Source organism: Cicer arietinum, chromosome 3 (assembly GCF_000331145.2).
Source record: "Cicer arietinum cultivar CDC Frontier isolate Library 1 chromosome 3, Cicar.CDCFrontier_v2.0, whole genome shotgun sequence".
In the NCBI taxonomy this organism is placed as follows: domain Eukaryota; kingdom Viridiplantae; phylum Streptophyta; class Magnoliopsida; order Fabales; family Fabaceae; genus Cicer; species Cicer arietinum.
The window spans coordinates 68,472,372-68,484,286 of NC_021162.2; the positions used below are offsets into that span (position 1 = coordinate 68,472,372).

General features: G+C 31.9%; 1 protein-coding gene across 1 annotated transcript; it reads right to left on the reverse strand.

Annotated features, from left to right (window-relative positions):
• Positions 1–5,155: 5,155 nt before the first annotated feature.
• Positions 5,156–10,558, reverse strand: LOC101505649 (ARM REPEAT PROTEIN INTERACTING WITH ABF2-like). Its single transcript, XM_004493612.4, has 19 exons — positions 10,216–10,558; positions 9,939–10,102; positions 8,810–8,985; positions 8,610–8,730; positions 8,461–8,535; positions 8,265–8,359; positions 8,040–8,115; positions 7,851–7,958; positions 7,649–7,777; positions 7,491–7,559; positions 7,293–7,352; positions 7,029–7,152; positions 6,797–6,933; positions 6,531–6,594; positions 6,365–6,441; positions 6,091–6,155; positions 5,887–6,004; positions 5,680–5,804; positions 5,156–5,569 (listed from the first exon to the last, which is right to left on the reverse strand). The coding sequence occupies exons 1-19, from the start codon at positions 10,541–10,543 to the stop codon at positions 5,482–5,484; spliced, it is 2,199 nt and encodes a 732-aa protein (XP_004493669.2). The 5' UTR covers positions 10,544–10,558; the 3' UTR covers positions 5,156–5,481.
• Between the last annotated feature and the right edge of the window lie 1,357 nt (positions 10,559–11,915).

Consider the following 11,915-nt stretch of genomic DNA (forward strand, 5'->3'; position numbering starts at 1 on the left):
AAAAATAAATATTGAGAATTTGTGAAATGGATATTATTTTTCATCATATAGGTAGAGCCTGACAAGCCTAGTGATTCCAGGGAAGTACAACTGAATGAGGCTGATCGTGGCGGTCTGCTGTTGAGTCTTAATGCAAGATTGTTAGACCTTGGAGGTATTTCGGGTGTGGAATTCCTAGGTGACTTGAGGTAGCACTCCAAATGTCGGGAGCTACCACGCCACAAATGTTTACCTCGACTGTCACGTACATGTGTCTTGGGTTGAGTTGAGGGGATCTATGAGGACAAAGTCAAATTGAATTGTCCGTCCACCGGGATGGTGGCATAGTATCAAGCCTCCTAACCAAGTACTTCAGAGTTAGAATGGTACCACATTGCGAAGTAAAGTCTAAGCTCATGCATAACATTGCATTTTCTTGTGATTGTTTTGTTGTGATTAATATGTATTAAGTGTGATAATAATTTATGCGATGATTTGATGTTACAGTGAAGTGTATTGATTTTCTTTGATTTTGACTATATAATGTGATGTTTTTCCTTGAAGAATGTTTGTGTAATGATACAGTTTATTGATGATTAATTTCGTGTTCATCTTATTTATATTATACTATCAACATGATTTCAAAACTCACCTCCTTTGTTGTTTGTGTTTGATTGTCTTGGCCCTGCGTTTGCAAAATCGCAGTTATTACAAGTTAATGAGTCTCGAAGTTCAAGTTTGGGAAAAACCCCGCTCTGATAGGTGACACCGGGAATTAAGAGTTGTAATGTGTAATTTACATGTTATTATAAATGACTTTTTATATGAAAACTTAGTACGAGTAAGTCTTGGGAATTAAATCAATAAATTCTAGTTAAATCAAGTTCATTGATATTGTACTATTTTAATTGAAAAACAAAGTTGAATTGTTACATGTGTATTTAGAGAAACATGATATTCTAAATTAGATATTAAAGTTTTTATTCTCGTTAATAGATTTTCTTTATCCACTGCAAGTTTTCTTCAAATAATTTAGTATATATTATTATAACTGTTATTTTAGGGTTTAGGGTGTCACACTTTGCACCCTTCCACCAGTTCTCAGCTTCTCCTTGTAGCATATGAGTAGCAAAAGCTACTTTATCTTCTTCAGTACATCGCACCACAAAAAAAAAAAAAAATTAGTCATTTCATCCAACCATGATTGAGCTTCCAATGGCACCGGGCTCCCTAGGAAAGTTGGGGGTTTCAACTTGTGAAAGTCATAAAATAATTTGTTTGAGGCCTCTGGTGGAGGTGGTGGCGGTGGATGAGCAGGCCCGACAGATTGTGCAAGATGATTCATTATGCTAGTCATAACAGCTTGTTGTTGTTGCATCATTTGCATCATTTGTTCCCAACGTTCATCATTATTCCGCCCTCTACGAGGCCTACCTGACAGTCTTGGATTTAGTTCCATATTGTTTTGTCTATCAAACACAAATATTAAGTTGACCAGACTTAATATTTTATGAATTGATAATTAGAAAGTATATAGTCTCAAAACAAGAACAACAACTAATTTTAACTACCCACAGTACGGTCGGTTCGACCGGCTCTGATACCAAAAATGTAATACCATAAGTTAATTGTCTAGAATATAACTTGAGCATTAGCATAATTCGACAAAAGAGATGATTAGTACAATCTCGACACAAAGTCATAAAAATGTATTCATACACATACTAATCCTTCAAAGAAAAAGCATAGAAATATGGAGTACATAACACATTCATGGTTCAATATGATTCCCCATAAATTTTAAGCAGACTATAGTGTAAACTGATACGCTTCATTTCTCCAACATGTGATCTAAGTCTTTTTACCTGTAACACATTTGAATAAAGTTGGATGAGATTACACTCAATGGGTCCCAATAAATGAAATTAAATCAATTAGCATTCTAATTCAAGACTATATTTATTTTCTGAGTTTCTCTTCAATGTGAAGTTTTGACTCTTTCTAAATATTCAAGTCATTAGACGTGAGTAATCTAACGACTTAAACTCTACCTAACAAGCATGTCATAAAGACTACATTAGTTTTATTAATGCCCTCTTCTTGTTAGTAACTTTATTTTGGTAAGATTGAACATAATTACGTCCGTAAGTGGTGCCCCACTTACCCCTTGATTCCGTCGTATATAGACGGAGAATTCATCTAGCTAGGATGAATCCTATACTTCTCACTTTAATCAAATATATAGGAATTATATATAACAATCCACACACATATACACACAAATATAACATCATCTATTAATACATATATTAAAGACTACCATACATTCAACCTTAAAAATTATTATGATAACATAAGCTATTAAGTCAATTATATCATACAAATCACAAAATGTAAAATAAAATTCCAGAGAATATGTTTAAGATAGATTTTTCCCAAAACAGTCCCAAATTTATGTTATAACAACTTAAAATTGTAACTTCAGAGTCAACTAACAGAAACTTATAAGTATCAGAATTGAGTGAATGAGTACTCTTTGGAAAGCTTATGATGTCTAATTTGTAGATAAAATTTTATTTTATTTTTATTTAGCCCAAATTCTTGCAGTTTATCAAAATAAAACACAATGACAGAAAAACAAACAGAACAACAACTCTGGTCCAACTTGTAACCCATTTTTCAACATCAATACTCAATCAAACATCACGAATTTTCTACTCAATTTGAAGGTAATTGAGTCTAGTTTCCAGAAAACTAAAAATCATTCAAAACGGATGTCTATAGAAAAAGTTATGACCAAAACATCACACATATGTCATGTGAAATTCAAGTTAATAATATTTCTTCTATCACACTAATTTCCTAACAATTATTTGCAACAATAATACTACAAATTATGAGTAAATCAGTCATGAACACATCTTCTTCCTTTTTTTCTCCTTCTCTTCTTCTTTCTCTCACTCTTTCTTCTTCTCTCCCTTTCTTTTATGTTTTGGCGTTCTCTCCTCCCTTCCTCTTTTTCTTTTCTTTTGTTTTAATTTGTTTTATTTATTTTACTTTTAGTTTACTATTTTCCCCTTTCTATTATTATTATTATTATTATTATTATTATTATTATTATTATTATTATTATACTTATAATTAAAAATTATTGTAATTAAAATGATTAAATAAAAAATTATAAAATTTATATGACCATATCAGTTTGGAGAATTTGTGACAAGAAATTACAAAAGAAAAATTTTCTAAAAAAATTAGTATATTATAATAATAATAATAATAATAATAATGTAATTATTATTTTATTTTTTGGATTGAAATTAAAAAAAAAAATTGAAATAATTTATATGAGTGGACCACTTAAAAATAAAGAATTTTTATACGCATAGTTTTCATTTTCATTTTTTCAAAGTTTCGTTTCGTTTCCATTTTCAAAGTTTCTTTTTATGGAGCAAAACCGCGCGACAAATCCTTCGCTAAGACACCATCCAAACCACCGAACCATGCGGTTCGGAATCAAAGAAAACAAAGAACATTGGTTCAGCATGCAAAGAAAGCAAAGAACATTGGTTCAGCTTCTGCTTCAGACGCAGAAAGCAAAGAACAGGTTCAGCTTCAGACGCGGATGCAAATAAAGCAAAGAACACTGTTCTTCAAATAGCAGTGGGACAGACACCTGTTTATGTTACGCAATGTAAATAACGAACAGTTTTTTTTTCTCAGGAGTTGTAATAAGAGTTGTAATAATAAAGAAGTTTTGTACTCTTGGCTGGTTAATTCTTTTTTTATTTTATCTCTGTCTTTGAAACTTGCTATATATCATTCACATTTCCTTTTTCGGTAGCTTTTTCTAGAGATTGTGATGAAATTTTTATCTTTGTTTGGGTTTTCAATAGTATTTTGTGGTTATTACTTAGTCTTTCTTGAAAGCTATCATTTAACACTTGTTTGATTAAAAAAATTGAATTAATGCACAATTTGTTACTCAAAGCATAAATAAATTAAGGACAGACACAAGGTTGTTGAGACACATCAGGCTAGTTTAAATCATCAACACACTAAAATAAAGAATTAAAGATACACAATAAGCATGATGCATACAAAAAATCCTATGGCACAACACTAGTAGTATACAATATAGAGCATGTTACATCATACCGAAGAATAATTACATGGTAATAACATGAAGCATCTATTGGTTCAAATCCTTTGTTTAGTGTGCCTCAAATCTTTACAGAAAATTCAAGATATTTCCTTTTCATGATACCATGCATTCACAATTATAGCATCACCATGAGGGATTGAGTTATGCTGTCTGCTCCTAGAGATCTCCAGCATGATTCAGTTTTAGCTTCACAGAATTTTGTTTCTAAAAGCAAACATCCGAGATCACCTAGGAGGCCTCTCCAATGCAGTCCAACCAAACCTACCTTTTCTGAAATCTCCATTGAACAGATGAAGTGCAAGCTTCTCTATTTAAAACCAAAATTCTCTTTTTATTACAAAAGTAAGAGTAACAGATAGATGAAAAATTAAGATGTATCAACCTAGTAACTTAAGCTGCTCCTTGAGTTCCTTTTTCTGCTTTTGCAGTATATATGACCAGGAAACCACTGTCCAATATACAGGAAGAATCAGAAATTCAGCATCCCAAGTCTTGCAATGATGCAATGCAACCAACACATTAGACATATACAAGGGCACATAAATACCTGCATAGAGAGTAATGATGATACTTGAAATTGAACATTCCTCACCATCTTATTCCTTCTCTTTGATTTTCTGATTATTGCTTTCACTTCTAACAACACACACTTTTCTCATATGGATGGATGTTAAATACAACAACGTAACTGATATTGAACTCGATTTAATCACAAATTAATTTTCTAATATGAATTTTTTATGTTAAACTTTAAAGCCGAAAATGTCTGTCATATTATGGTAAATTTAATTTCCATATACTGAATGTGAGAAATTTAGATAGGGACAAAACAGCATAAGAAAATAAAGTTTTCTTTTTCTCTCTAGGGAAGAGAAGAAAAGGGTAAAAGAAGGGAGAGATTAATAGGGGTATTCTAGTCAATGAGAAAGGAACTGTCATTCAAAGTTTCAACCTAATAGTGCCAAGAAACAGAATCATGTTCTTTAATATGACACAATTTCGAAAGCAGCATTGGCTGGCCTAAACGACCCAAACTATAATATGATTATTTAAAGGAAATAGACATTTTTAATGCCCAAATAACATAAAGTACCGTTCAAGACTTTCATAATTTATCTACAACATAATGGTTCTTTCCTACCACTTCGGAAACTACAAAATTAAGGTGCTTCCATGCAATTGGACTGAAACTATCCTTCGAATAATTTGTTCACAGTGGATTCGGCGCATGAGAACACAGAAAAAAACATCTTCTAAAGGTTGTTCCAAAGAATGACATGAAATTATGTTTATAATTAACTCAACATCTACAACTTTGTACATTTTCACCCTAAAGATTAAAAGTCTAAGGAATCAGGCTTGGTAAGAAAAGTTGAGAAGAATTTGCGAATGTCTGATAATATGCAACGAACAAAGCGGCAATACCTGCATATTCAGAAGATTGGGAAAAAATATGATGGATACTGTATTGTAGTGTAGTATAAAAGAAATACTAGTATTCTAGTTGTGCAGAATATAATGTAACATAAACATACCATGGTTTGGAACTCAATTTATCAAATTCTTGCAGGACAAAGAGTATGCACGCATATCGTAACGATGTAGCATTGAAAGTGACTGACATCCCGTACATCAAGGAGACATTTTCCACAGAAATATCCTGTAAAAATAATTTAAAGATATTAAACTAAACCATTCGAAATTCAACCCAAAGAAAAGCTCTCAATCAGGTTTTGGCCTACCTCAGAAATAACATATTCACAAATACGCTTAAGACCATCCAAAAGATATTGATCTGCAGCTTTAAGGAGGTCCACAGCAACATTCAAATCTACATCTACTGTTCCAGTGTATATAAATCTAAAATTGCAACAGAAAATCAGTTGATACATTAAGCCAATTTTTGTTTACATCAAAATGCTAGAAAAGGGACGGTAGCAAAATACCTCATCATTAACTCAAAGACGTCCCATTTAATATTTGGAATCTCTATATCTTTGGCTTCCTTTTCCTGCATTTTACATTGTAAGAAATTAGTAAGGATATTTACATGTAATTCCACAAATCAGTTACTCTTATTTTTACTGCAAGGTGATTATGAGGCTCAAAATTTCCAAAATACCTGTGGGGCAAGATAACTAGTACCCTTAACGCATTAAAGACACAATTAAAAGAAGACTTGAAATAAAGTGAAATGATTAGTAATTAGTTAAGACTTACCCTATAACCCCCGTCAAACATTGCACGAAATATATCAGAAGAAACTAAACAAACTTTATGAGCATAAAAGCTTTTGCCTGCAGACAGGAGGCAAAGTAAATTAGTACACATTTCAGGAAGCGACAATTTAACAGAAAACAGCAAAAATTGGCAACAGCTTCTTTACCTTCAACTATGAATGTGACATCAGAGAGTTTAGGATTGTTTACGTATTGCTCACCCAAGTATACCTATATAGAACACAAACAAATATCACATTTCCCATTCTTATCCCCGTAATATATAGACAGCAGAATGTGGTCAACTCAAATTCATCTAAGTTCTAACTTCAATTGTATTATGCAGTAATGATAACGTAGAACAAATGCTTCAACAGGTGAAGCACAAAAAACCAAAATGAATGCAATGAGCCAAACATAAAAAGTAAAATACCTGGGGAGTTGGTGATGGAGGAGCAGGATCAACAAGAGAACATATGTCCTTGGTTGCCAATTTGTACAGCGCTGCTGAAGCTTCACCCTTCTGCTTTAGGTCTGTAGATTCAAGAAGATCCACCAGAGATTCTAATCCTGAAGATATAACAGCATATTGATTGAAAATAGTTTCCAGGTACTACCAAAGAGAGAGAGGGGACAACAAAAAAGTGTATAATAAATTTCCATACCATTATTTTCAATGAAAATAGTTTTACGATCATTAGGGGAACATAAATGCGCAAGAGCAAGAGCGACACATCTTTGAACACCCTTTTCTGCAAAGCGCATAAGATATAGCATGTGTTTCAGTACCTGCCAAAAAGGAATTGCTACAATAATCAAAATCAACAATGTAAGCAACAAAAAATTATTGTTTGATTTACTTGTGATTCTAATCTTATGACTAATAATTTCAAGCATTAGGAGGAACTGATAATTTGAGGATAACTTACTCTCCCTTGCATCTTCTCTTCCAATCGTTTTAACGTCTTTGTTACACACTCTTGAGTGGGCTGCAAGTCAAACAACAACCGAGGGAAGAGTAAATTAGTGAGAAAAAAGAGGTTATGTCACTGACCTTGATAAACAACTAAATTAAATTAAATGCAAAAGTATACTACTATTGTACTACAAAGAGTGAATGTACGTACTTGAGCATTGAAATGTCCATACTGCAGTTGTTGAAAACCACCAACCTTAATAATAACGGCAACATTGTCCTATCATGCATAACTGTTATGTCAGAGGCTGCATATCACCAGGCATCAATGATTAATAAAGAGCCAAAGAACAAGGAAACTAATTACACCTCATTATCAGCAAGACCGTAGAGAGCAAAAGCTGCATTGTGTTGAACAGAGCCATTCTTTGATCCAAGAAGATTGAGCAGAGGCTCTATACCTCCGTTATAAGCAATACCAGCTTGATTGTGTGAGTCCTAACATTAATTGCATAAAACAATTAGAATTGACTTCAATAAATGAATAATATTTGTTGCTAGAGATATTCACCTGCGCCAACCTCCCAAGTGCAAAAGTAGACATTTCCCTGATCTGTAAATCTGGTGACTTAAGCATGTCAATTAAGGGTTGTATAGCCCCTCTTTGGGCAATGTGAATCTGCGTGAACCAAGTATGAACATCAATTAAGAGAATTTAAACACATGAGACTGTAAGTTTGCAAAACACAACTTAATCAACCTTGCAATCTGAATCTGTTGTAGCAAATTGACCAATTAAAAGTGCTGCTTCTCTTTGGCTTTCCAAACAGCAGGAACTATCATTGAAATCATGAACTTGCAGATGTTATTCAGACGAAAGTGTATTAAATTATTGATATATAAGTGATAGCTTACTAGCACATAGCAGCTATAATGTCATATGAATCGATTAAAGTAAGAGGAAAAAAAAAGCAAGATAAGTCACCTTAGTAAGCAAATAACAGGTTGTAAAGCCCCAGCTTGAAGAACCTCTCTCTTAATATCTGGTGAAGAGTGGACCAGATTTCCAATCACACCAACCTACAAAAAAAACACTAATTCAGCTTGTTCTAGTAGAGCTAAAACTCTTTAAAAAGCAAAGTTTAATATAAGGGATTATGTAAATTAATTTATGGTCTAACCGCTTCATAATGTATAGTAGGATCCTCTGATCCAAGCATTAGTACAAGAGAAGGCAACGCATTGCATCCAACAATCTGCAATTGTTATTCTTGTAAGCAACCATAACAAAAGAATCCACCATAACAAATTGTTGTGCAAAGTCAATTACCTGAATTTTATTGTCAGCATTTTGAAATGCAAGAGTTCGCAAGGCACCTGCAGCTGCTCTTTGTACCTTTGTATCATTGAATTCGAGCAATTCAACTAGAGGGGGGATGCCACCTTCCAGCCTGAGCATGCAATCTATTTGAGAGTACAGAATATAATATCTATACAATACACAACTAAGTTATTGAAATATGGAAAAACCTGACAAGGGTCTTGATGTTTGTATTTTCATGGGCAAGGTTGGTTATTGCATCAGCTACTCTCCTAAGAAGACCAGAAAAAAGTGCTTGAGAAATTATAGGAGCTTTGTGTCTCTTTAACAAATCTACAAGACAAGTCAAGGCTCCAGCATCAACAATGAGTTGTTGATACTCTGGCTGTTTGAACATAAAGATCAGCATAAACAAAACCAGAGTTATTATACTTCGTGATGTATAACAATCACATAAAAAAAGGAAAAGATAAATACTCAAAAACATAATCCGCTTCCTCAAATCAATGTCAACGGTGCTAAGCAATTCAAAAAGGTATCCAAATGGAATGCACATGTCATGGTGAATCAATAGTGTAATTGCATATACACAAAGCATGAATAATTCGCCAAGACAAGCTAATCATCCATTAGTCCCTTAATTGATTAATTATTCAATAGTCAACATTTGAAAACTAAACTTTCAAATTATAATAGCTAAGAGACACATCTTAAAGATTCTAGAGGCCTTGTTTTAATCTTAAAAATTGAGCTCATAATAAATAAAAAAGTGCAATAGCATGTCGCATAAAAGATATACAATAGCATGTCGCATAAAAATTTATCATGATACATGTCATTTGATTAATGTAATAATTAAAGATATACAATAGCATGTCGCATAAAAATTTATCAGAATCACATGTCACATCACAATTTTATATTTGAGAAAGTCATTTCATATTCGTCCACATAATTAAACAAATAATAAACATTTATTCGTTAAAATTACAAAAGTAAGAACCTCTATACATGCAATTTAGCTCTTGTGGGTCGTGGCCGCGCGATTTGCAAAGCAAAACACGCGGTTTAGATTTTAGCAAGTACCTCTATACTCACGGTGAATGTGAAGAAATTAAGTTTGGGGCCTCCCTATTTGGAGGCCTATTCTGTAATGTTCTGGTTGATCAGGACCATGTTAACTGCTTGTATATGATCGCAATGTAAATAATGGTTTAAACATTTTAAACAGATTATCTAGGGTTTACGGTTCAAAATGAATTCACTTAATCTATATATATTTTTTTATTACTTGAGCATGGGATGAACAAAAAATGGATAAACTTAATATGTAATTACTTTGACAGAGAGGAGACCAAGGACGAACGCAGACTCTTTCTCCACATCATATTGATAAGTAAAGGCATCACAATCAGAGTCACCAGTCACCGTCCCTGCCGTCTGCAGAACCTTCGTCAGAACAGGAACAGCACCGCAATCAACTAAAATATCCACAATTTCATCTACAATCGAGAGTAATCGAACATCAGCAAATAACCGCAAAAATACCAATAAAATAAAAAATTAGATTGTGACAAATCGAACTGCACATAAAGAAAAGAAAACAAAAGAGTACCGTCTTTGGCGAATTCAGAAAGTGCAAATAGGGCTCTCTTCGCGGAGGAACGATCTGAATCAGAGGGTGAAAAAGCGGAGTTGAGGAGATTGATCTTTTGAGAAATATCGGCGGGAAGATCTAGATGACGAATTTTGGCGGTTCCTTCATTTTCATCCAAGTCAAGTTTTCTCTTCAAAGTTCGTTTGAGGCGTTGATCCATGATGAGAGGACAGCTGCAGTGGTGAAAGGATAATAAAGCTCTAAGCTTCTTCTTCGTTTTAGGGTTATTGGAATGGAAGCTGGTTTCATGTTGATATAGTGGAAAATGTATTTCCTCTCCCGCCATACTTTTCAAAGAAAATTTCGCTCTCGTTGTTTACCGCCAGAAATTGGATTTTTTTTAATATATTCTTTTTTTAAATTAGACCGTACAATTTTTTTTTATATTTTTGTAATTACAAAATTATTTATTTAATTAAACAAAAACAATTACAATATATTAAAAAAAATATTATTCATAAATTAAAATAAATATATTATATTAATAATAATAAATTAAATTATATTAATAAAATAAAATACATTAAATTAAATTAAATAAAAAATACCACATATTGAATAAAAAATACATCAATTTAAATTTTATTATTATTATTATTATTATCTATTAGATCCGAAGAAAAAAAATAAGAATAATTGTCATAATACAACAAATTGTTTCTCAACCAAGATATATAATATACACTTCTTTTTCATCACAAAACACATGATAATCTCTTCAAAACATGTATAAGTTTTTTCTAAATTTAATATTGTTTTAACAGTATTAAACTAATTGAAAAATAAATATTACATAAAATTAATTTATTGATGTTGTGATAAAATTTATTTTTTATATTTAAATTCGTTTTATGACTCCCGATGTGTTTAGTTGGCTATATATATGGTGGTCGTTTCTTTATAAATTAAAGTGAAAATACAAATTGTGTTATATAATAAATAATATGAATAGATGTAAGTATGGTTAAAAAATATTTGACATAGTTTTTTTTAGTAAATACAAAGAAGGTGGATGTTTTTTTAAAACTATAAATATTACTATCATTTACACTTTCATTGGTGGAGATAATAAATTAAGAAGACATAAATTGGTGAGAGAATGTGAGAATAGAGAAATTGATGAAAAATAAAGTAGAAGTTTTGTATTGTTTAGAATAGAATAGATAAAAGTGAAATAGAAGAGAGAAAAGTATAAATTTCTCTTTTCCTTTTATTGTTGTGTAAAAAATGGGAATGAAGAAATAATAATTTTCTAAACAATGACAAAAAATACCCTTGTTTTGCAAATAATGTTATTTTTTTACAGATATTTGTTATTTGTTGCTTTGAGATTGAATGTTTCATGAACATGGCAAACTTGTGAACAATACTAATACATACGTCACTTGAACAACAAATCAACTTGATATATATTGATCTTACTCGAATTATTGATTAACATGATATACAATACTAGTTATTGAATCTGAAAATAAATTATTACTTTGATAATTAATTTATAAATTTTGTTGCACCAAGAGCATAACATGATTGATTTAAACCTCAATCGCATTTCCACATACATACTACTCCACTATAAAATTAAATTTGTGGCTAGGTTCATCCCTTATTCACTAATATATTGTGCTAAAATCAAAGCACACAGACACATCAATATT